General features: G+C 43.2%; 4 protein-coding genes across 19 annotated transcripts; 1 reads left to right on the forward strand and 3 right to left on the reverse strand.

Moving 5' to 3' along the window:
* Positions 1–88: 88 nt before the first annotated feature.
* On the reverse strand, positions 89–2,283 carry LOC108008988 (uncharacterized). Its single transcript, XM_017072931.4, has 3 exons — positions 1,860–2,283; positions 633–800; positions 89–574 (listed from the first exon to the last, which is right to left on the reverse strand). Exons 1-3 carry the CDS (start codon positions 2,143–2,145, stop codon positions 306–308), a joined length of 723 nt encoding a protein of 240 aa, XP_016928420.3. The 5' UTR covers positions 2,146–2,283; the 3' UTR covers positions 89–305.
* A 637-nt stretch (positions 2,284–2,920) lies between these two features.
* On the reverse strand, positions 2,921–9,273 carry LOC108008231 (uncharacterized). Its single transcript, XM_036813034.3, has 12 exons — positions 9,053–9,273; positions 8,857–9,000; positions 8,646–8,799; positions 8,405–8,590; positions 7,500–8,349; positions 7,283–7,439; positions 5,489–5,707; positions 5,282–5,425; positions 5,072–5,222; positions 4,070–4,812; positions 3,304–3,593; positions 2,921–3,236 (listed from the first exon to the last, which is right to left on the reverse strand). The coding sequence occupies exons 1-12, from the start codon at positions 9,236–9,238 to the stop codon at positions 3,035–3,037; spliced, it is 3,426 nt and encodes a 1,141-aa protein (XP_036668929.2). The 5' UTR covers positions 9,239–9,273; the 3' UTR covers positions 2,921–3,034.
* An 80-nt stretch (positions 9,274–9,353) lies between these two features.
* Positions 9,354–15,929, reverse strand: Asph (Aspartyl beta-hydroxylase). 16 transcript variants are annotated; one of them, XM_070994613.1, is made up of 16 exons: positions 15,752–15,926; positions 14,867–14,920; positions 14,484–14,669; positions 14,267–14,425; positions 13,856–14,202; positions 13,664–13,795; positions 13,374–13,551; positions 13,109–13,186; positions 12,704–12,733; positions 12,495–12,605; positions 11,900–12,340; positions 11,507–11,604; positions 10,791–11,031; positions 10,628–10,733; positions 9,850–10,575; positions 9,354–9,783 (listed from the first exon to the last, which is right to left on the reverse strand). In XM_070994613.1, exons 1-16 carry the CDS (start codon positions 15,801–15,803, stop codon positions 9,633–9,635), a joined length of 3,090 nt encoding a protein of 1,029 aa, XP_070850714.1. In that variant the 5' UTR covers positions 15,804–15,926; the 3' UTR covers positions 9,354–9,632. The 16 variants fall into 16 exon arrangements, 12 of the variants coding, with proteins under 12 accessions (XP_070850714.1, XP_036669474.2, XP_016930147.2 ...); XM_036813579.3 differs by having other exon boundaries at positions 13,856–14,205; positions 15,752–15,925; XM_017074658.4 differs by lacking the exon at positions 12,704–12,733 and having other exon boundaries at positions 13,856–14,205; positions 15,752–15,925.
* Positions 15,930–16,560: 631 nt separating this feature from the next.
* Ric (Ras-related protein interacting with calmodulin) lies at positions 16,561–19,187 on the forward strand. The gene is made up of 3 exons (XM_017072104.4): positions 16,561–16,928; positions 17,105–17,161; positions 17,239–19,187. Exons 1-3 carry the CDS (start codon positions 16,709–16,711, stop codon positions 17,754–17,756), a joined length of 795 nt encoding a protein of 264 aa, XP_016927593.2. The 5' UTR covers positions 16,561–16,708; the 3' UTR covers positions 17,757–19,187.
* The last annotated feature ends 96 nt before the right edge of the window (positions 19,188–19,283 follow it).

The following is a 19,283-nucleotide window of genomic DNA, read 5'->3' on the forward strand; positions in this document are numbered from 1 at the left end:
CGCGAGACGACCGCTTAAATACGGCCCCTGAAATTGAAGACAGACCATACCGGGGGATTTTTATTTTCCACATTTCGCAGCGGTCGGCGGAGGGTCACACAGGTCAGCTTTTAACAGAAATGTTAAGATGTAACGTTTTCTAACAGCCACCGTTAGAATTCAAATTATCTTTTTGAAATCACTAAAGAGGGAATTTTGGCAGGGACCCAATTTGAATTCAAACTCGAATGGAAACTTTCTGGTGTCAAGATTTGGTTTTATTTTAAAAGGCTGTGCAGAAAGTAAAAACGGTTAGGGTCTGATTTCTAATCAATATCCATGTCATCCAGGCGTCCACGCACGCGATTCTTGCGCTTGTGCTTTTTAGTGGGTGGTGGCAGGAAACTCTCCAGAAACTCAATGGTGGTCAAAATGGTCTCCGAACTCACGTTTCCAATGTAGTTCTTATCGAAGTAGACAACCGGCACAGGTGGCTCTGTTGAGAGGAGCTTGTCGCAGTTGCAAGTCCCCCTCTGTCCCTGAATCTTGGCATTCAGTGTCTCCACCTCCACATCTGTGGTGGTATTTGATTTGTCTGAAAAGGGGTTTGGTTATCTGTGAACCTATTTTTGGCTCCCCCATTTTGTACCCACCGAACAGGGGTCGAAAGCACTCCTTGACCTGAATCCACTTGGTGCAAAATTGTTTAATAAAACTGTCGTTCTGGTGGAAAAAGCTGCGAGCTGCATTGTCAACGCGGTACTTCATAAACCCCGGCACATACGGCCACTTTCCTTTGGCGGCGTAGAAGCAAATTATGTCTACAATTTACAAAACTAGTTATAAATAATTCGAAATGTTATGAGCCATGATTAAATTTTAAAAATAATTATTGGTATTATATGGAAAAACCATATTGGCTATAGTCAAAACACTTGATAAGGGTACTCTATAAAAAGTATTGCATACTTTTAGGCATAAAACATTTTACTATTACAAAAGAACTACATTTTTTGGAAGACACCATAGGCTAAATAAACTCGCCTTCCGCTAAGGAGTATTTTTATGAGCTATTAATAATATATAAATAAATATCAAGCTTTGCAATCTGCTTTCTTATGCCCAAAATAAAAATCCTTTGAAATAAAATAAATAATTTTTGCCTAATTACCTAAATATTTGAAATAATTTGAATTTAATTTATTTAAGGAAAACAGTCCACAACATTGGCTGAGGACATATACTCAGGACATATGTATATGATATGAAAATTTAAGGTCATACTCTCACCCCATTAAATATTTCCTTTTGGTATTCTTAAAGCGTAACAGAAAGAAAAAGTTGAAAAAAATTTATTTTAGACGGTGCGCATTGACTTTTAAGTATTTTAGGCATATTTCATATTCGTCTAGATGCCGTAGGCTTGATTTTTTACATAAATTAAGGAAATGTATAAACATTTTTTGTGTTGTGCAAGTCATTTTTGTTGAAAGTTTTAAGCCTTGTTTAAACTTTAAAATAAAATTATTTTATACAGAAAACTACCATTTCAGATGTTGAGTTCATTCGACCCTAAAAAAGTCCACCCTAATGTACATATATGGATTTTTTTCTAAAATATGATTCTAATTTTGTATGTCATTATTTCGTAAAGCTAGGAATTTCTTTTAAAATGATATATGGCCTGGTGCCTGGTAATAAACGAGCACTTTCGATTCAAAATATGTTAACAAACTCACAGGGCACATGGAACAGGTGCATAAAATATGTTTCTAATTTTTTATGTCAATATTTCGTAAAGTTAGAACATTTTTTTAATATTATATATGGCCTGGTTATAAACGAGCACTTTCGATTTCGAAATAGTTTAGTATACTCACAGGGCACATGGAATAGGTGCAGAAAAGTGCGCTGATGCTCCAGACTGGAGATGAGATGAATGCCGCTGGACCGACGACTGGTCAGGACCTGGACCTTCCTCCCTGCAAAGGGTATCTCCTCCACCCGGACACTCTTCAGATAGGCCTCGCCCACCGTTAGCAGAAAAGCCAACAGGAAGAGGGGCAGAATTCGCCAAGCGATTTTCCGGTGCAGCTCCATGGTTGAACTTTCCACGCGACAGCAACAAATACAACTGACCAGTGTCCTGCGGGAATGTCCTGTCATAAACCTGACTGATTTCGCCACGCTCTATTGATTTTAATTGCGCTCGAGGGTGACACAAATCCAGGAACTCGCATGTGCTAACCCAATTTGCCAGTCGCCTAGGTTCATTGCACTTTTTGCCCCATAGCTTTAGACGATTTGAATGTTCTATAAATAATGAATGGAAAACCTACGTCACAGGAAATGCAGTATGCAAATGTATCTGGTCATTAGCTAATATGTAGATTACTCAATACCTACAAGATCCCAAGATAGCTGGCAGCCACTTGCATAGACTATAAATAATCAACTCATTTACTATTGCAATCCATCTAGCGAGGAAGAAGTCCGATCATATTTCTCATTGCCGCCACGCGTCGTATACTTAATTTGCCGGCGAAACCTGCTTTAATTACACACGTTCTGCACCCATTTCCCCTTGTGCCATTCAAACATTTTTAGAATGCCGACATATAGATACAATCCACGTGTTGCAAATTCAGTTTATGGCTTATCAAGTTCGGCACAGTTGGAAATAGGAAGGCGAGACAAACAGCCATATAAATATTTAGGGTAATTTTCTTTTACGACTTATGTAAGCCTTACCCTTTGGATATTTATTTTAGGTATTGTTTTTGCTTAAGCAAATCCTACGTATAATATTCAAATTAAATACAAACATAAAATATATGTTAAATATATTTGATTCTATAAACTACAGAATAAGTATACTTCTATATCAAAGCGTTTATACTTTTTTTTTATCAGTGTTTAATATAAATGAATTTCCAAAAGCATCCAAACTTTTATATTTGGTATTATTTTCTTATATCAGCATAATTTATTCTTATACTCTAGTGTTTTTTAGTAGCGAACATTTTATATACATTGTATTATAAGTGACTTAGGTTTAAGATTCAGTCGACTTTTCATTGAGTATATGGGACCAGAGCTTCACCCTGTCCGTTTGGAATTCGCTAGCCACGTAAACCTCAAAACCCTGGGAGGGACCTGCCCCATTGGCGAATTCCTGGTAATCGCATATCCCGTTGGGACGTGACTGAAGCGCCTCTATGGAACAAGGGGTCAGTGACTCGGCATTCCTTGGTTTTCTACAATAATCAGAGATTCACTTATAACACTCATCACACGTTCCAATTGTGATATAAGTGTACTCACCCAAACTTGGCAAATTGTATGAAATAATCCACAAATGAGTGGATTACCTTCGCCTCCGTAGAGTTCTTTTCAAAGTCCGGGAAAATTAGGGGACTACGGAACAAGTAGAGCAGATCATCACAATGAACCACCCCATATTTCCCAGTAACATTGGCGGAAGTGTAGGCAGAGGCATAGCTCAGAGGTCCCCGATAGTTGAAGCTATATAAGTAAATAGGATTGGGGGTATGACAGACATCCTTTCTAATTGTATTGTACAGGGGTTGCTTAAAGCCCCTATCTGAAATTAGCTAAGAAGAAAAAAGAGTTTAATAAATAAAAGGAAAGGATATGTAGTATAATAGATAATCCTGGGATTTTGCATAGGAACTACTGTTTTAAATGGGATTATATAAAAAATCTAAGATATACTTATAATAAAAGCTTAAGGAAATATAGAACAGCTGAATAAATCAAAGATTATTTATAGCTTTATGACACTGGCTTAAAATTTGATTTACTGGCACGATTTATTTTAAAATGTCTTGAAAATCTAAAATAAAAATGGTGTGCACCCAAAAACATTTTATGAATTAAAATACAGATATGCTGTAAGTGACTTTTTAAAATTCATTCAGTAGGTTAGTCGAAAATAAAGCCAGTGTCATATGGCTTTTAACAAAAAACTGAATGATTTGCATACAATTAAATGTTTTTAGCCTGATTGGTTTATATATAATAGGATCGCTTAGCTGAAAACATATATACTTCAACAATTTGAACTTACATCCATGAATCCTTGAACAGTCTCCTCGTTGACTTCATGCTGATCCTGGAAGTACTCCCTCACGAGGAGTTTCATGCTCTTGTTGAGTCGCTCCTGGCTGAAGTTGGGCGGGAACTCCATCAGCTCCTGCAGCAGTTCGTCGAATCGGGAGTTGAAACTGTGGCGGAGAGTCGCATTGCCCAGGATATTGACCACCCTTACGGCACCCTCGCCAGGAACTGTGCCCAAAAGCAGGGGAATGGGTGCTCTTTCACCCCGAGCCATGATATCCTTGGGATGCTCGCTGAGAAAGGCCTCGGCCTCCAAACCCTTTTCAACCACAGGTCGGAAATTGGTCATGTGATCCACATCCCAAAATTTCAGATTATCGCCGGCATCCAAGAGTTTTGTGGCTTCCAAACGTCGCAGGGCTTTTGCCAACTTCACCGTACTCAAATTTCGGGCATCTGGAATTTGGGAAAACTCCGCCAGGAGACGAGTCTGCTCCAGTGGCTCATCAGCAATGGCGAAGGGCACATTGGCCGTGCCGCTCATGCTGATCACCCGGTGGAAGAGTCCCTGGGATCGGGGACTCAGCAGATGCATGTGGGCAGCCACTCCACCGGCACTCTGGCCAAAAATTGTCACCTGCTGGGGATCTCCGCCAAAGGATCGAATGTTGCGCTGCACCCAACGCAGGGCCAGGTTCTGATCCTTGAGGCCAAAGTTACCCGGCATCACAGCATCCTGGGTGGAGAGGAATCCTATAAGTGGGTCAAAATGAACAAAGTTACAATTTAATCTGTATGGAATGATTTCTCTATATCGCGTTAGGGTTATAATTTGCCATCTGTCAAAAAAGTTAAAGACGAATTCTTTTTTTTACGAAAAACAAATCTTTAGAAGGTTTCTTGTCCCTTGAGAAGAGTTTTAGTTCATGTAGCAACTAACATTATAGAAACATTAGAGAAAAGTTACAATCACATTGAGAAATTGGCCCGTTATCAACCAACTTGAACTCACCGAAAGGTCCTAGTCGATAGGCCATGGTCACCAGAATCACTTCCCCCGAGTCCATAAAGTACTCAGGTCCTGTAACACCCGGTCCTGCAGAGCCACCAAAGAATCCTCCGCCATGGATGTAGACCATAACGGGTAAAGGTGAGTCTCTGACCTAAAAAAATAAAACCATCCATTAACTAGGAACTTTCAAAACCTTTAAACCCTTCCTACCTCCGGTCTGTAGACATTCAAGTAGAGGCAATCCTCCTCGCCATAGATTACAGGAGTGGGCAGCAGATAGTTCTTCTGGATGCAGTCCATCTTGGGCTCACTGGCATCGTACAGCCCCAGCAGCTTGGGCATAACCTTGGGATTCTGGAGAAGAGGATATTACATGCTCCTTAAGGGATTTTCGTCGAACGAATCTGGAATACTCACACTGAATCTCAGATCTCCCACGGGCGGCAGGGCATAGGGAATGCCCATGAAGGCCTCGAATCTCTCGGACTGATAGCCCCGGCGATAGGTGCCCTTCAGGCAGCCCACGCTGGGCGGGCACACGGTGACCGGCTGGTCCACCGTGGTCAAAGCCGCGCACATCTGGCCAAGAAGTAGCGGCAGCAGCAGTAGTTGAATCATCGCCGGTGGTCCGCGAAGTTACTGAAAGCAGAGCTAATGGATGATCGTTAATTATGCATATCGATGGGTTATTTATGATCAATTTTGGTGCTTCCCATTCCAATTCGCCCAAGATGATGTCAACGTTAAATCGGACTTTGGATGCTTTTCTAAATGGTCAGCAGCTCCTTTTGCCCAAGGAAAAGCTCACTTACTTTTACTGGTGCTGGGTTTGGAAAATCTCTTGAAGAACCTTCCGCGTCAGAGGCCCAAATCGATCTGACGACTTTCGAGGGAGCACGTTCACTTTAATCGTGAAGAAAACTTTGCTCTGCCCCAGAGACCGACTCTATATAGCTATAGTATTAGCTCTCTGCCCACAATCTTTGCAAAGTGACCGAACTCGCTGTGGAAAATTTATACAGAGCAGCACGATCGGCGAGCTGGAGATCGGTTCACACGGCGTATGCTTGATCAGTGCGGATACCAATTGATCTGGAACTGCATCTAGCATCTAGCAGCGACCTCAGTATGCAAACCGTATCTGAATCTGTATCTGAATCTGGTTGGGGTAATTTAAAACACGCGCCAGAACGAGTAGAAAGTGTTTCCCGGTGAACGGGGAATCGAGGCTGATGCGCCAAAGTTGAAGACTTGCGATCAACTGAGATCGCTTCGTGTCGAAACTTTCGCTTTTATCCTGTCTCACCATGCAAATTCGCTTTCAATGCATTCTTACATAAAGTCTCCAGAGCAAAAAAACATATATAAACGATCAGAAGATTTATCATTTACTAACTATATTCAAAGAAGCTCATCTTATGTCATAAGATCATGTCTTATGTCTTTCTGATAAGATCACTAAACTGATATAACTTTGCAAATAAAATCACACCTGCTACATTAATCATGTCTATTTAAGTTGTGTCTAATGGTGAAGTAATCATGTAGTCTCTTATCACTTGGTTTCTTCCAACAAAGCCATTTTTCTACTATCTTTGTTGAACCTAGTATTATGGTATCTCAAACTTTATTATGCTTTCCGAACAATCTAAACCTGCGATCTTTGTGATCTGTGTTCTGTGATCTATAAAATCATAAACACCTCTAACTTTATTATGTATTCCAAACACTAAACCAGTGATCTTTGCACCCCTCACTTTCGTTTTTAACCTCCTTATAAAACGTCACGCTTTTCACTCTCACTTATCGTGCTGCTGATCTGAAGATCGTATATCGTAGAATTACGAAAAAACTCTCCAAACAAGATGTTTCCCCTATCGGGCGAGATTTATTGCTCCCCGGATCGACGGCTATCTTATCGCACCGCATGTCGCCCGGTCTTTTATTCGCACTTAATCTCGTTTCTTGCACATTCTGCATATGTAAATTGACCTTCGAATGACAACTGGGATGGGAGATGGGCTGCAGTCTTTTACAAAAATGGAACGCAGCCGGAGCTCAACTTACAATGCCTGAATGGAAATCTGGGGTATCTTCAACAGCTCCCATTACAAGATCCGTTCCATTTCGCAAATTAATGTGATTTATTTATCAGTAACTCACTCTTAAATTACCCCTTAGCAGATGGAATCGGATTGTAGTATCTCTTTACATAAATAATTTCTTCCATATGGGAAAGTAAGTAAGCTCCAGACCTTGGCGAACATCTTCTTGGTATTTTTCAGTGGTGCCACCAAAATGTAAGTAGCTGCACATTCCTTGATCTTTGAAATCGGAAGCCTTACAGGTGGATCCCTCATGGAAGACCCTATGTGGATAAAACGAGTAAGACAATAAAAACTATCTCAGTTTTTTATTACAAACTCACCCTGTTTTAGCAAAGTCCGTTATAAGCGAAGTCATCCTTTGGACAACCTTGGCATCTACCGAGTCTTTGGGAAAATCCTCAACGAGAATCGGCAATCTTATGGTGTGCAGACCATCATCCATGTGAGCTCCCCCCAAGCCAAAATCCTCGGGGGAAGCACCGAACATTAGTGATATTGAGTGCAGACCGGTAAACTCAAAGATATAGATGGACAGTGGATTCTCTTCAAGATTGGCATAGCTGGCATAAGAAGAAATTGTTTCGTAGATCGGAAAGAAAAAGTTGAAGTCACCAGCGATTTCGGCCAAAGTCAACATTGTATCGTTGTTCAGGGCCTCCCCCTGAAATCCGTATGCATCCAGTATTTCCCTGACCTTTTGTGGAGGAGTTCCCTGGGGAAGATTGAGCACCAAAGCCAGATGTTCCAGGAACTTTTCATTAAAGGCTGCCATACGTTTTGGGCATGTGAAGGAGCGCAACAAGGTCAAGGCTCCCTCTCCAGCTCGAGAATTGAGGCTGACTACCCAGGGCACCTGGTTGATACGACCCTCGCGATGGGCCTTTAGCGGATCTTCCACCAAGAAGGCTTCAGGAGATGCTGCCTCCAAAACTGGTTGCGTGCTGATGAGGGGCAGGTTATCATAGGTCTTTAAACTATCCACACTGAGGAGAAGCTTCATGGGATCTGCATCGCGAAGTGCTTGTGCTAGATCCTGACTACTTAGAATCTCTGCCTGATCGATACCAATCTCCTTGGCCAACTGTCTAACTTGACTTAAAGGATCTTCAAGAACACGCATGGCTGGAATAAACATGGTGCCCGTCAAAGACATGGCTTTTTGGAAGAGTCCTGGTTAAAAAGGATATGTAAAATAAGAAATTCATGCAAGGTACAATAAAAATACCCTTGGAACTAGGGCTCAGCATGTGCAGGTGTACAGATATTCCTCCTGCACTGTGACCAAGGATCGTGACCATCTGGGGATCTCCTCCAAATTCAGCTATATGCTGCTGAACCCACTGCAGAGCCAACCGCTGATCCTTCAATCCGAAATTTCCCGGCATATTCTCATCGCCAGTGCTAAGAAAACCTACAAAATATAATATCAAAGTGAGATAATAATTATTATAACACGTAATACCAACCAAAAGGTCCCAGGCGATAGCCAACGGTTACCATGATCACCTTCTCCGTATCCATGAAATACTCAGGTCCACTGGCCACTGGATGGGCAGTGCCGCTAAAGAAACCACCACCATGTATGTAGAACATTACAGGCAAGGGATTTCCATCTCGTTGCTATGGTAAGCCAATAGATCAGGATATGTGGGTTTGGTGGATTAAAAATTCTGTTACCTTGGGTCTATACACATTCAGGTAAAGACAGTCTTCCACTCCCCTCACATCCCTATTGTTTGAAAAGTAGTTTCTCTGCAAACAGCCGTCCTTTGCTGATCCAGCATCAAGTACTCCCTCCCAGGCATTAGCCTTCACAGGATTCTGAGAAACAATCAATGGATTAGTTCCTCTTCAAAGTGATATAGCTATCCACCTTAAGACGAAGCGGTCCTACTGGCGGCTGGGCAAAGGGAATTCCCAAAAAGGCTTCAAACTCTCCTTTTTGATATCCTGGCATATGAGTCCCTCGAAGACAGCCGAGATCCTTCAGGCACACATCCAGGGAATCACCGAAAGCGGCAGCTAAAAAGAACAGTGCTCCAACTCCCACGAACAGCATCTCGATAAGATTGAGGTAGCTCCCACTGTAACTCAGTTTTATACCTTATTTCCATTCCCAATGTGTCTACAACTTAGCAAATCTCTGTAATCATAACCCCCAATAAAAACAGCAATTGTCGAATCCTAAAAGGTTTTGTATTTCTGTAAAGTACAAAAAGCGAGGGTAAGCTGCCAGCCAACGCTAATCGTATATGATATGCACAGATAAAGTGACGTCTATGTAGCCTAAACACGCATTCAAACCGAGCTTAACGATTAAGAGGTATAATTAGAATGTCTATACAAAAACATGGAGATTTAACTAACAATGAACGATGCGATTTGGAGAAATTGAACTAAATTACAGGCCCCGGAACCGGAACTGTTTATAGAACTAAGTAACACGCCCGTTATTAAATGGGTGATAAGCTGCGCCGCTGGGCGGGAGTCAGTTGCGGATGCCACATATCCAAGATGAGCACCAGGCGGGGTTGGCTGCCATTGTGCCACACCTCGTGCTCGAAGCTATCGTCGAATATAAAGAGTTCTCCCTCACGCCAGGTTCTGAAAGAAGATTATGGTAATCAAAGTTAGCAGGCAAGATCATATAGACATTATACGTTCACCCACCTTTCCTGCTCTGCCACTCGAAGTGAGGTTTTCTCCGGCTCTGGAGCAACCAGGGTGAGGTGCGCCCTTAGCCGGCAATTGGTGGGTCCACAATGTGGCCACACATGCGTGGTGGCCTGCATCACACTGAACTTCACCTGGCCGCGACGACAGCCCGAGGATTCGGGAAATTCCTGCAGCAGGCCACAGGTAATCGGAGTCCTTCGACAGTTATCCTTCACCCGGCGACCCTGGGCATAAAGCTCGTACTGCTGCCAAACTCCCTTGTCACGCAGCTGTTCCGCTTCATCCTGGAAGAATCCACTTTCACCCAGCAGGGCCACTGCCTCATCACGAATTGCCCGCCAATGGAGCTGCAATCTATCCAGCTGCCTTTCGTAACCCGTCTCCTTGGGCTGCCAAAAAGGCTGTGCCTTCAGGCTGGGCTCATTATACAGTGATCTTTGATAGAGACTGGCAAAGAATCCCTTGGTCACTCCTTTCCTGTACACCTCCAGAGCCTCTGATTTCTTGGACAGGCGCTGCAGGGTCTCTCCAAGCGACAAGTAGAAGAAAGCCTCTTGGGTGCCCTCTTCCTGGGACTCCACTGCATATCTAAGATATGGTAGAGCCTTGACATAGTCACCATGGAGCTGCCTGAGAGCCAGTCCATAGTGGAGTTGAGCCACAGCATTGGTTGGCCAGAGTTTCAGGGTTTCCTCGGCCACCTTTTCAACCTGCTGAAGACTGAAGGACTGTTATAGGCTATTTGAAGATCCCAGTTTTTTGCCTCACCTACTTGTTGACCATGAGATGGGTGAGTGAGAGTTGGTTACGCAGGCGGGGATCCTCGGGCAAACGCTCGATGAGCAAATCATGGATGGTGGTGGCCTGTCGGTGGTAACCTGAAAATCAAAAAGGCATAATATAATTGATTATAAGGAAGAAAACCCCTTACTTACCCAAAAATCTCAAATTCTCAATGCAACTTTCGCCGGCACTGGTAAACTCCTGATCACTTTTCACCAGATTGCCAAAGGCCAGGTATCTTTTGTAGGCATCGATGGCTTCCCACAGGCGCTGGTTGCTGCGCTCCTTCTTGGACAGAAGTTCCAGGACTCGGGCTCTTCCCAAATGGGCCAATGGCTCGTGGGCATAGTCGGTGGTGAGCGTGTTAAAGGATCGCAGGGCTTGGGCATAGTTCTTTGGGGTGGATATTAGTTCGCGGTTCGCCAGCCAAAACACAAAGGGGGGTTAGACAAAAGTACAAGAAACATGCAATTAGTATAAAATCATTCTCTCAAGAAGTGAAACGCAGTTGTCAGGAGTTATTTTTCTATAGATGAGCCCATGGCCAAAGGATCCCCCCAGTGGGTGTGTATTGTTTGGAGGAACTGGCCATGAGTTCATCCTGACTAACTCTGAACCCCCTGAAAAGTGCGTTTCTATCAATACCTAAGGTTAATCCTAAGATTTGATTAATAATCCTTCGTTTTTCTTACATGGCTAGACAGTTATAAGATCTAATGAACTTGACAAGCAAAACATAAACTAAAGCTTTGAAATGAGTTGTGTGTTTTGTTGTGATATTCTTTAGTGATTGTTGAGCTGGAGATATACATATGGGAGATATGCCATGGGTTAATCCTGGTTAAGGAGACACCATCGATTGACCTACCTCCCTAATCATCTCCTCGTTGGCCTTGCGCAACTCCTGCTCAAAAGGATCCTCTTTCTCCGCCGGAGGTGCAGGTGCAGCTTCTTTCGGCTTTATCTCTGTTTTGGGGATTAAGAATCTCGATTAGATCGGGAGATTACCAATGAAATAGGAATGGAATTTTGAACGGTTACGGCCTAGAGAGCTCCACCTTGTGTGAGGTGATACATTGGTTTTCTACAGCTAACACTTACGATCTGTTATGTAAAGCGATCTGTTTGTCGTGTTTCTTAAAGTAGTGTTGGGCCTATGTTAGCGATAGCTTAAGTGATCGATCGAAAGTATGTCGGATGGAGTATGATGGAGTCGGGTGGTCATCGACAGACGTGGTGATGTGTGTAGTCTAGTAATTACGTGTCCAGCTGGGGTCGTCGGAGTCCGGATCGCTTTCGAACTCCTTGACGGGCAGGCGGCCGTACTTGGCCTCCAGCCGGTTCATCAGATCGGCGTCGTCCACGTCGGAGATCTCGTCCTCCTCGTCGGTGATCTCCTCATCCTCGCTGTCCCCTTCATGTTCGTAATCCTCAATCGCCCCGTCCTCGTACTCCACATAGATGTCGCTGGCTCCAGCCGGCTGTTCCGACTCCTTTTTCTCCTTCTCCTCGGGCTTGGTTTCCTTAGCATGCTCCTGGACCAACTTGTACATGGCGTTCAGTTGCTCAAAGGTATCGGGCACATAGTTGGCCATGGAGGCCACATTGTCGTCGCTATCGTGGCGGGCTTCCTCCTCCTCCTCGATGTCGCTGATCTCCACCTCGATCTCTTCTTCGATTTCGATTTCCTCCTCGGAGTATTCTTTTTGGACAATGGGATATGACTTAAATTAAAACTCTGGACCTCTGGCCAGACTAAGTGATAAAAGGCTTCCGAATCATTAGATCACCATCAAATTATTTGGAAGCAACTTCGGCTGGCCGAAGTTCAATATCGTTAAATTCATATCTCCAACCATCGTCGTCCAGCAGGGGCAGCTCCTCCACATCGTCTGGTATATGATCCTCGGCCGTGGCAATCGTCAATCTTCGCCTTAGTATAGCCTCTGGAGCGGGCTCATCCTCGTCTAAGCATTCACCACGGAAGATTCGAATGTTATTCGAGTTATAGGGATTATTAATCGAGCAATAACAAAGCCATTCAACAATTTCCGTACATACATACATTGGTGGAATAAGTTAAACAAAGCTGTGACTACAATCAGATTCAAGAAACAATAATAATAATAATAATAATGATAATAAATGATAATCAAAATAAGCTAACTGAAGAAAGTGCAAAGAATAGTTTGTTTTAGTTCTGTTAATACATTGAGAATCGATTATCGATCACGAGACATTGAGATCAGTATCAGTTTTTGATTCTACCAATCGCTTGGCGGTGGGTTAGAATGGAAAGCGGCGCTTAGTAATGATTACTCAAAAGATTCCCCTGAGTAAGGTTGGTTCGTTAGCATAACATCTGGCGTGCTTGGCGGATATTGATATTGATTTAGATAGAGATCAAGAGCAGAGAGCGGAATACAAAGAGCGGAGAATTCGGGGGAGCAGATCAGCATTGAAGACTCACTTGTATTTGGACTTTTCCTTATCAATACAAGGCGTGAAACTAAGGCAAGTGCAACGCCAACGCCAAATTTAACGGCAACTGTAAATGAGTCAGGTTTTAGTATCAGAAAACAAACAAATGCCTCTTGCACTTTCTTGTACAATTTCGGTTTCTGTGTTCTTGGTTGGGTTTTTGTAAGGTGGAGCATTTCTGTCTGTCAGTTCTTAAGGTTCTAGGCCTGCGAGATCCGTTAACCGTTCAAATGTTTCATTCCCTTCTTACTTACGGGATGCCAACCAAGAGGAGCCCTCTTCCTTGGGCTCCTCCTCATCGTCCTGTTTCTGATCCTGCTCTTGGCTATCTACTGCTTTTACTGGTTTTGACTCCTCGGGTTCGTTTTCAAACTGCTGATCCAGGGACTCAAAGTCGTCATCGTCGTTCTCATCATCTTTCTTATCTTGTTCCTAAAAAATAAAATATAATAAGAATAATTAAGTACCTCTTATACTATTGATTTCTATCTTTTAGAAGCCCTACTTTAAGAACCAGGCATTTTAAATAGTATATTTCTCTCACCTCATCATCATCTTCATCGTTATCATCTTGAGCCGGGGCACTTTGTGCTGTAGACTGTGATACTGGTGGTTCTACAGACTCTTCGACCTCCTGCTCCTCCTCCTCCTCCTCGTCCTCATCATCTTCCTGCTGCTATACGAAAATGAAATTTTATAAAAATGGTTATAGATAGAAATAGATTATAGATCCCACCTCATCAGCTTCTGACAATGGTGCTTCTGTAGATTCTACGGCATCATCCTCATCAGCTGGAGCTTCATCCTCATCCTCTTCCTCGTCTTCAGCTTCATATTCCGCAGTGGCTTCCGTAGTGGCTTCAGTGGTAGCTTCTACCGTGGCCTCCACAGTGCCTTCATCCTCGTTATCTTCATCTTCCTCCTCTGCATCCTCAGCGGTTATGTTTTCGCCCGCATTGTTTTCCTCATCCTCTTCATCTTCTTCCTGCTCATCTTCATCTGCCTCTGGTTCCTCCTCTTCAGTAGGCTCTTCCTCCTCCTCTTCTGGTTCTTCTTCTTCTAATTCCTCAGAAAGGGGTTCTTCTTCTGAAAAGGGATTTTGAGATTTTAAGGGAATGTATCTTAAGACTTGTATGACTTAACTTACCTTCCTCTTCATGATCATCATGGTCATCGTGCTCATCGTGATCGTCCAAAGCCTCACCAGAGGGTTCGTGCACATCATGGGCATCATGCTCATCCCTATGTTCGTCCACCCAGCCATCAAAAACTTTGGAGAAACGTGATTCCGATAGGGGAGTGTCCACTAAAGGAAAACATTATTAATAGTAATTATTATAAGTTTTAGGTATTCTGAAACTTACGATCCTCTAGGCCGCGGTTCTCCATGATGATCAGACCCACCAAACCCAGTAACACCGCCATCAGAGCGAAGAATATGATCTTGGCACACCAATGACCACCGGTCCCGTGTTCGTGGTGCACGTGCAGGTGGAGATCTTCGTTTCCCATCTTTGTAATGTGAACGCCGTGCGAAGATTCGTCGTCATCTGAGATCCGGCCGTTGCATGATATAGTGAATAATAAACACATGTTACAAACAGTTTAATTGAATGCACCTTCGTTCGGCGTGGGGATGGATTTACATAGTTTTATTAAGTGTGCGAGACATTAAATGAGTTTAGGCAAGGCATTCAGAGGGGGTTTCTGGTGGGGATCAAAACAAAAGGGGATGATGTTTCTCTACCTTGAAAGCTGGACTGACGCAGAACAGTCACATCGCCCTCGGATTTGCGATCATCTAGACAAAAGGTTAGTTACAACATGAGACATATACGATATACCGGCATTACAAACTGATAAGACAAGTGGCGGGGGGTTTTGTTTATGCCTAAATATGCGCAACGATAAACAAAGAAGCCGCCAGTCATGCTCTTGGGCAGATGGCCAAGTGAAAATAAATGGCATTACATATGTACATATAACCGTGGCTACGAATTCGGTGCCGTGGGTGTAATGGCCCCAGAATTACGGAAGCATCATCTCGATTCTTGTCTCTAGATCTTAAGATCTCTAGATCTTTGTTGCATTGGAACTAATTTACCGCCGAGGTGACTTCGCTCGAGGTGAGTTCTCCATTTCGCCGATGATATCTCTCTGAGAGAGAGCGATCTAGAGAGCGATAAGAGGATATCCCCAGGGACAGGGAACATCTGTGTGCTCGCCCCGGACCGGATCGTATCGTAAGAAGATAAATAAATCAAAGAAAACCACTCTCTTCTTTTGCGCGATCGAATTTTGCACCCCGATTCAATGCCCTTCTGTAGGCCCCGATCGGTATATCCACTTCTTGGTCCCCCGCACACGTCATATATGCAGATATATATATATTTTTTTTCCTGCTCGATCGGCACACGCATAGCGACAGAAAACAGGCGAGATGTATAATTTTATATAATAGGGCAAAGTTATTTTTAAAGGCACTCGACAATATTATTATGCTAATAAAAGAAATGAACTGCTTGCTATGCGGCGGCGGCAGCGGTAGCGGCGAAAAAACTACGATTTTTTACCACCACAGTAACGGTCAGTCCGGAAGAGATCGTAATATCACAGGAAGGACTCGACTTACCGCGTTTCCGGCGCTTATCCTTACGCTTTCGCGGCTGCACATCGCCCGACATTTTCAGCTCGGAGGGCACTAAATCTATGCCAATTCGATGGAGAGCGTTTGTTTTTCCTTTTCGAGCGGACCGGGCAAAAACGGGAGATCTTGTTCGACGAGCAGCACGTTACTAAAAGCGAATACCGCTCGCGCCGTAGGAAAATTATTTATAAAGCGAGTGGCGTTGCCAGATGGGGGGAGAAAGGTGACAGCTAGAGATGACAGGTGGGAAACCTAATCTATACGTTAAAAAACTGTGTTGCTTTTAAAAAAAATTATTTAAAGTTTTTACTTGTTCAACTAAAACTAGTTTTTAAAAATCATGAATAAAAACAGATATCGTGGAAAATTTGGGCAAACATTCCAAACTAACCGATAGTTAACCGGAACTGGATTTTGCCCTGGAAATCTGTGAAGATACTCGAAACATAAATAATATAATTATTTTAAAGCCATTTCGTTTTTGAAATTACGAAACATATAATATTCATAGCTAAAGTCATATTCAAATTCTAATTTTAAAAATGGTTACTTTTACAACATTTACTAAAATATAGCTAAGAAATATTATATTTTGCTCTTAAAAATGGTTATTTTTACAACAGTTACTAAAATATTAGGTACAGATATTTTATTATTTTAAGAAACTCCATCAATATATCAGTTAAATATAAAATAATAACTACTTAAAGAAGACACATTTAAATTCATGCGCACTACGACTTAATTTTCGTGTTCGTGCCTCATAGATACTATCCCTCACGCTCCTATCCCTAAGAGAACCAACCCCGAGCCCGAGAAAAACAAGAAAATAATACACAATTGGCGACGGTGGTGCAGAGGTTCTCCGCGTGATCCGATCGAACGGGCAAACGGGACTTGGACGAGGGACTAGGGCTAAATCCTTGTTGGCCAGTGGGAGTTATGGCCGGCGACATGTCCATCGGCTGTGCGGCCCTGAAGCGATCCAGCAAGCTGAGGTCCTGCACCAGTGCCGCCGACACGGACTCGATGCGGATGCCCAACGACCACAGGGACAATGGCAGCCTGGTGAAGCGACCGCCTGTGCCGCCCCAGAATATGCGAGGCGGCCTGAGGGTCTACAAGATTGTCATACTCGGCGACGGGGGCGTTGGAAAGTCAGGTGAGCCGCTGAGCGTCCAAAGAAAAACGCCGAGTTATCACTGCGCACTTTGATTGGGGGCTGCGAAAAATCAATAAATTATCTCAATTTCTTTTACGCTTTGTTTTGGAACCGCCATCCACCCACCCACCGCCCCCTCAAAAACGACGACGACGACGACGATGAAACCCGAACAGCTGTCACCCTTCAGTTCGTGAGCCACAGTTTCCTGGACTACCACGACCCCACAATTGGTGAGTAAGGCTCAGGAGGAGAAGCTTTGCACCCCCAAAATATACCCCCTACATATACCGGTTTCCATCCCCCACAGAGGACTCCTACCAGCAACAGGCGGTCATCGACAATGAGGCCGCCCTGCTCGACATCCTTGACACCGCCGGCCAGGTGGAGTTCACGGCCATGCGGGACCAATACATGCGTTGCGGCGAAGGTTTCATCATCTGCTACTCGGTGACCGACCGCCACAGCTTCCAGGAGGCCTCCGAGTACCGCAAACTGATCACCCGTGTCCGTCTGTCCGAGGACATCCCTTTGGTACTGATCGCCAACAAGGTGGACCTGGAGTCGCAGCGCCGTGTGACCACCGAGGAGGGCAAGAATCTGGCAAACCAGTTTGGCTGCCCCTTCTTTGAGACCTCGGCTGCACTGCGTCATTACATCGATGAGGCGTTCTACACCTTGGTACGTGAGATTCGGCGCAAGGAGATGCAGAAGGCCCTGGGCACGGACTCCAATTCGGAGAAGATCCACACGGGGCGACGCAGCCGCTGGTGGCGCATCCGATCCATCTTCGCTTTGGTGTTCCGGCGCAGACGAAACCTCAACTAGGATGCAGATGCGGATGGGGTGACCCTAAACGAGTGCAATATTAACCACACCATACGAGTAACTTTTGTTCGCTATTGATACATACATGGTATTTAGCAAAACGCCCACATCAGATAGATACAGCAGACAAGATACGAGGGGAGAGGAAAACTAATTGTTATGGCCACAGTGGTTTATTTATTATTTGTTACAAAAAACTATTTAAAGTACTTGTTGTCGGCCAGAAAAGGGTTAGGGAGGCGTAGAGCAGCGATAGAGTATATCAATACGTTTAAGCACCGATCCAAAAGATACATATTAACAATGCACGTACATATGTTTATGTAGTAAATATTACTAACGTTGATTCCTAGACGAGAGCGATTAAGCAAAAGCAAAAAAGGGGCAAGTATTGGCAATTGGCTGAAGCTCAAAAGCATTTAAATTCAGCAAGAAGAATCTGATTGCTCTGAATCCTAGCCAGGAGATTAACCCAATTAGGCCAGTTGCCGGGCGAGTGAAGCGGGAGTAGGGAAAGATTTTTAAACCTATGTATGTACGTATTTACCCAGATGACACGCACATGACATACGACACAAGCAACACATTTAACTAATCGAATAAATGTTGAATTTAATGTATACTAATATTATAAAATCGATCGATCGACCTAAGTATGTGAAAACGCGGGAACATTGCTAATAACGAAATGTGAATGAGAAAGTGCGTTCAATTGTCGGATCCAAGCCCAAATTAATAACGATAATTGATAATTGATAATTTAAGCCCACGACAGCCGATGCATTTGTTGTTTAAGTTTGAGAGAAGTTTATTGTTTATATTGTTAAGGACACACGTGTTACGCCTAAGTTTATTTATTATTAGTTTAACCAATCTGTTGATTACTTTTTACACACAATGTACAACCACACATCACGTTCTCTAAGCATTCACCATGAGTTCCTCTCATCAATGTTAACTGCATCACCGGAAACGAAATACTAACACGGCTTTAATTACTCTGTTTGTTACACGATCCCCAGGCAGTCAAGCAGACTACCAGAATTACTAATAATTAATTGTTATTGCGAATCCTTTCGAACCAACCAGATCGACTAACGAAAACAACAGCTAAAAACGAAATCGAGTAATCAAATGCGGGTAGAAAATATAAAAGTAAAGCTAACGCCGAAAGTTAAGCGATCTAAAAAGTACGTTTTAAGAGAATAGTCTTGGGAACTGTATGTGCAATGCATTCTGTCGTGTCCATGTCGTTTCAAAAACGGCATACCTGTTCGGGAATAATATTGAATTGTAATACCCGATCGAGAAAAAACCAAAAAACTTTGATTCATAATGTTATGTACATTTTAAATGTAAAAAAAGCATACAAAAGCACAAAATAAACAAAAACAATCCCCTAAATAAAGTTTTTTTTGAAACCCCGTTAAAGGTGCGAGTTTTGGTTCCAGATGGGCTGACTTTCTTGGGAGTTCTACATCCATATTCTGACGATCCGGGGGATTCCTTCCGTTATCTAGTTTCAAA

Source organism: Drosophila suzukii, chromosome 2R (genome assembly GCF_043229965.1).
Source record: "Drosophila suzukii chromosome 2R, CBGP_Dsuzu_IsoJpt1.0, whole genome shotgun sequence".
Classification (NCBI taxonomy): domain Eukaryota; kingdom Metazoa; phylum Arthropoda; class Insecta; order Diptera; family Drosophilidae; genus Drosophila; species Drosophila suzukii.

Coding starts and splice junctions, on each gene's coding strand:
- LOC108008988 (XM_017072931.4), bottom strand. CDS start 2,145: ATGACAGGACATTCCCGCAGGACACTGGTCAGTTGTATTTGTTGCTGT. Junction 801..1,859: donor GCACCTATTCCATGTGCCCT/GTGAGTATACTA, acceptor TGTAAATTGTAG/ACATAATTTGCTTCTACGCC. Junction 575..632: donor GTGCTTTCGACCCCTGTTCG/GTGGGTACAAAA, acceptor ACCCCTTTTCAG/ACAAATCAAATACCACCACA.
- LOC108008231 (XM_036813034.3), bottom strand. CDS start 9,238: ATGCTGTTCGTGGGAGTTGGAGCACTGTTCTTTTTAGCTGCCGCTTTC. Junction 8,800..8,856: donor TGAATGTGTATAGACCCAAG/GTAACAGAATTT, acceptor GGCTTACCATAG/CAACGAGATGGAAATCCCTT. Junction 5,426..5,488: donor TGGGAGATCTGAGATTCAGT/GTGAGTATTCCA, acceptor CCTCTTCTCCAG/AATCCCAAGGTTATGCCCAA.
- Asph (XM_036813579.3), bottom strand. CDS start 15,803: ATGTCGGGCGATGTGCAGCCGCGAAAGCGTAAGGATAAGCGCCGGAAA. Junction 13,187..13,373: donor CTCCTCTTGGTTGGCATCCC/GTAAGTAAGAAG, acceptor ACTCATTTACAG/TTGCCGTTAAATTTGGCGTT. Junction 12,341..12,494: donor GCCCCTGCTGGACGACGATG/GTTGGAGATATG, acceptor TTGTCCAAAAAG/AATACTCCGAGGAGGAAATC.
- Ric (XM_017072104.4), top strand. CDS start 16,709: ATGGCCGGCGACATGTCCATCGGCTGTGCGGCCCTGAAGCGATCCAGC. Junction 16,929..17,104: donor CGGGGGCGTTGGAAAGTCAG/GTGAGCCGCTGA, acceptor AAACCCGAACAG/CTGTCACCCTTCAGTTCGTG. Junction 17,162..17,238: donor CTACCACGACCCCACAATTG/GTGAGTAAGGCT, acceptor CATCCCCCACAG/AGGACTCCTACCAGCAACAG.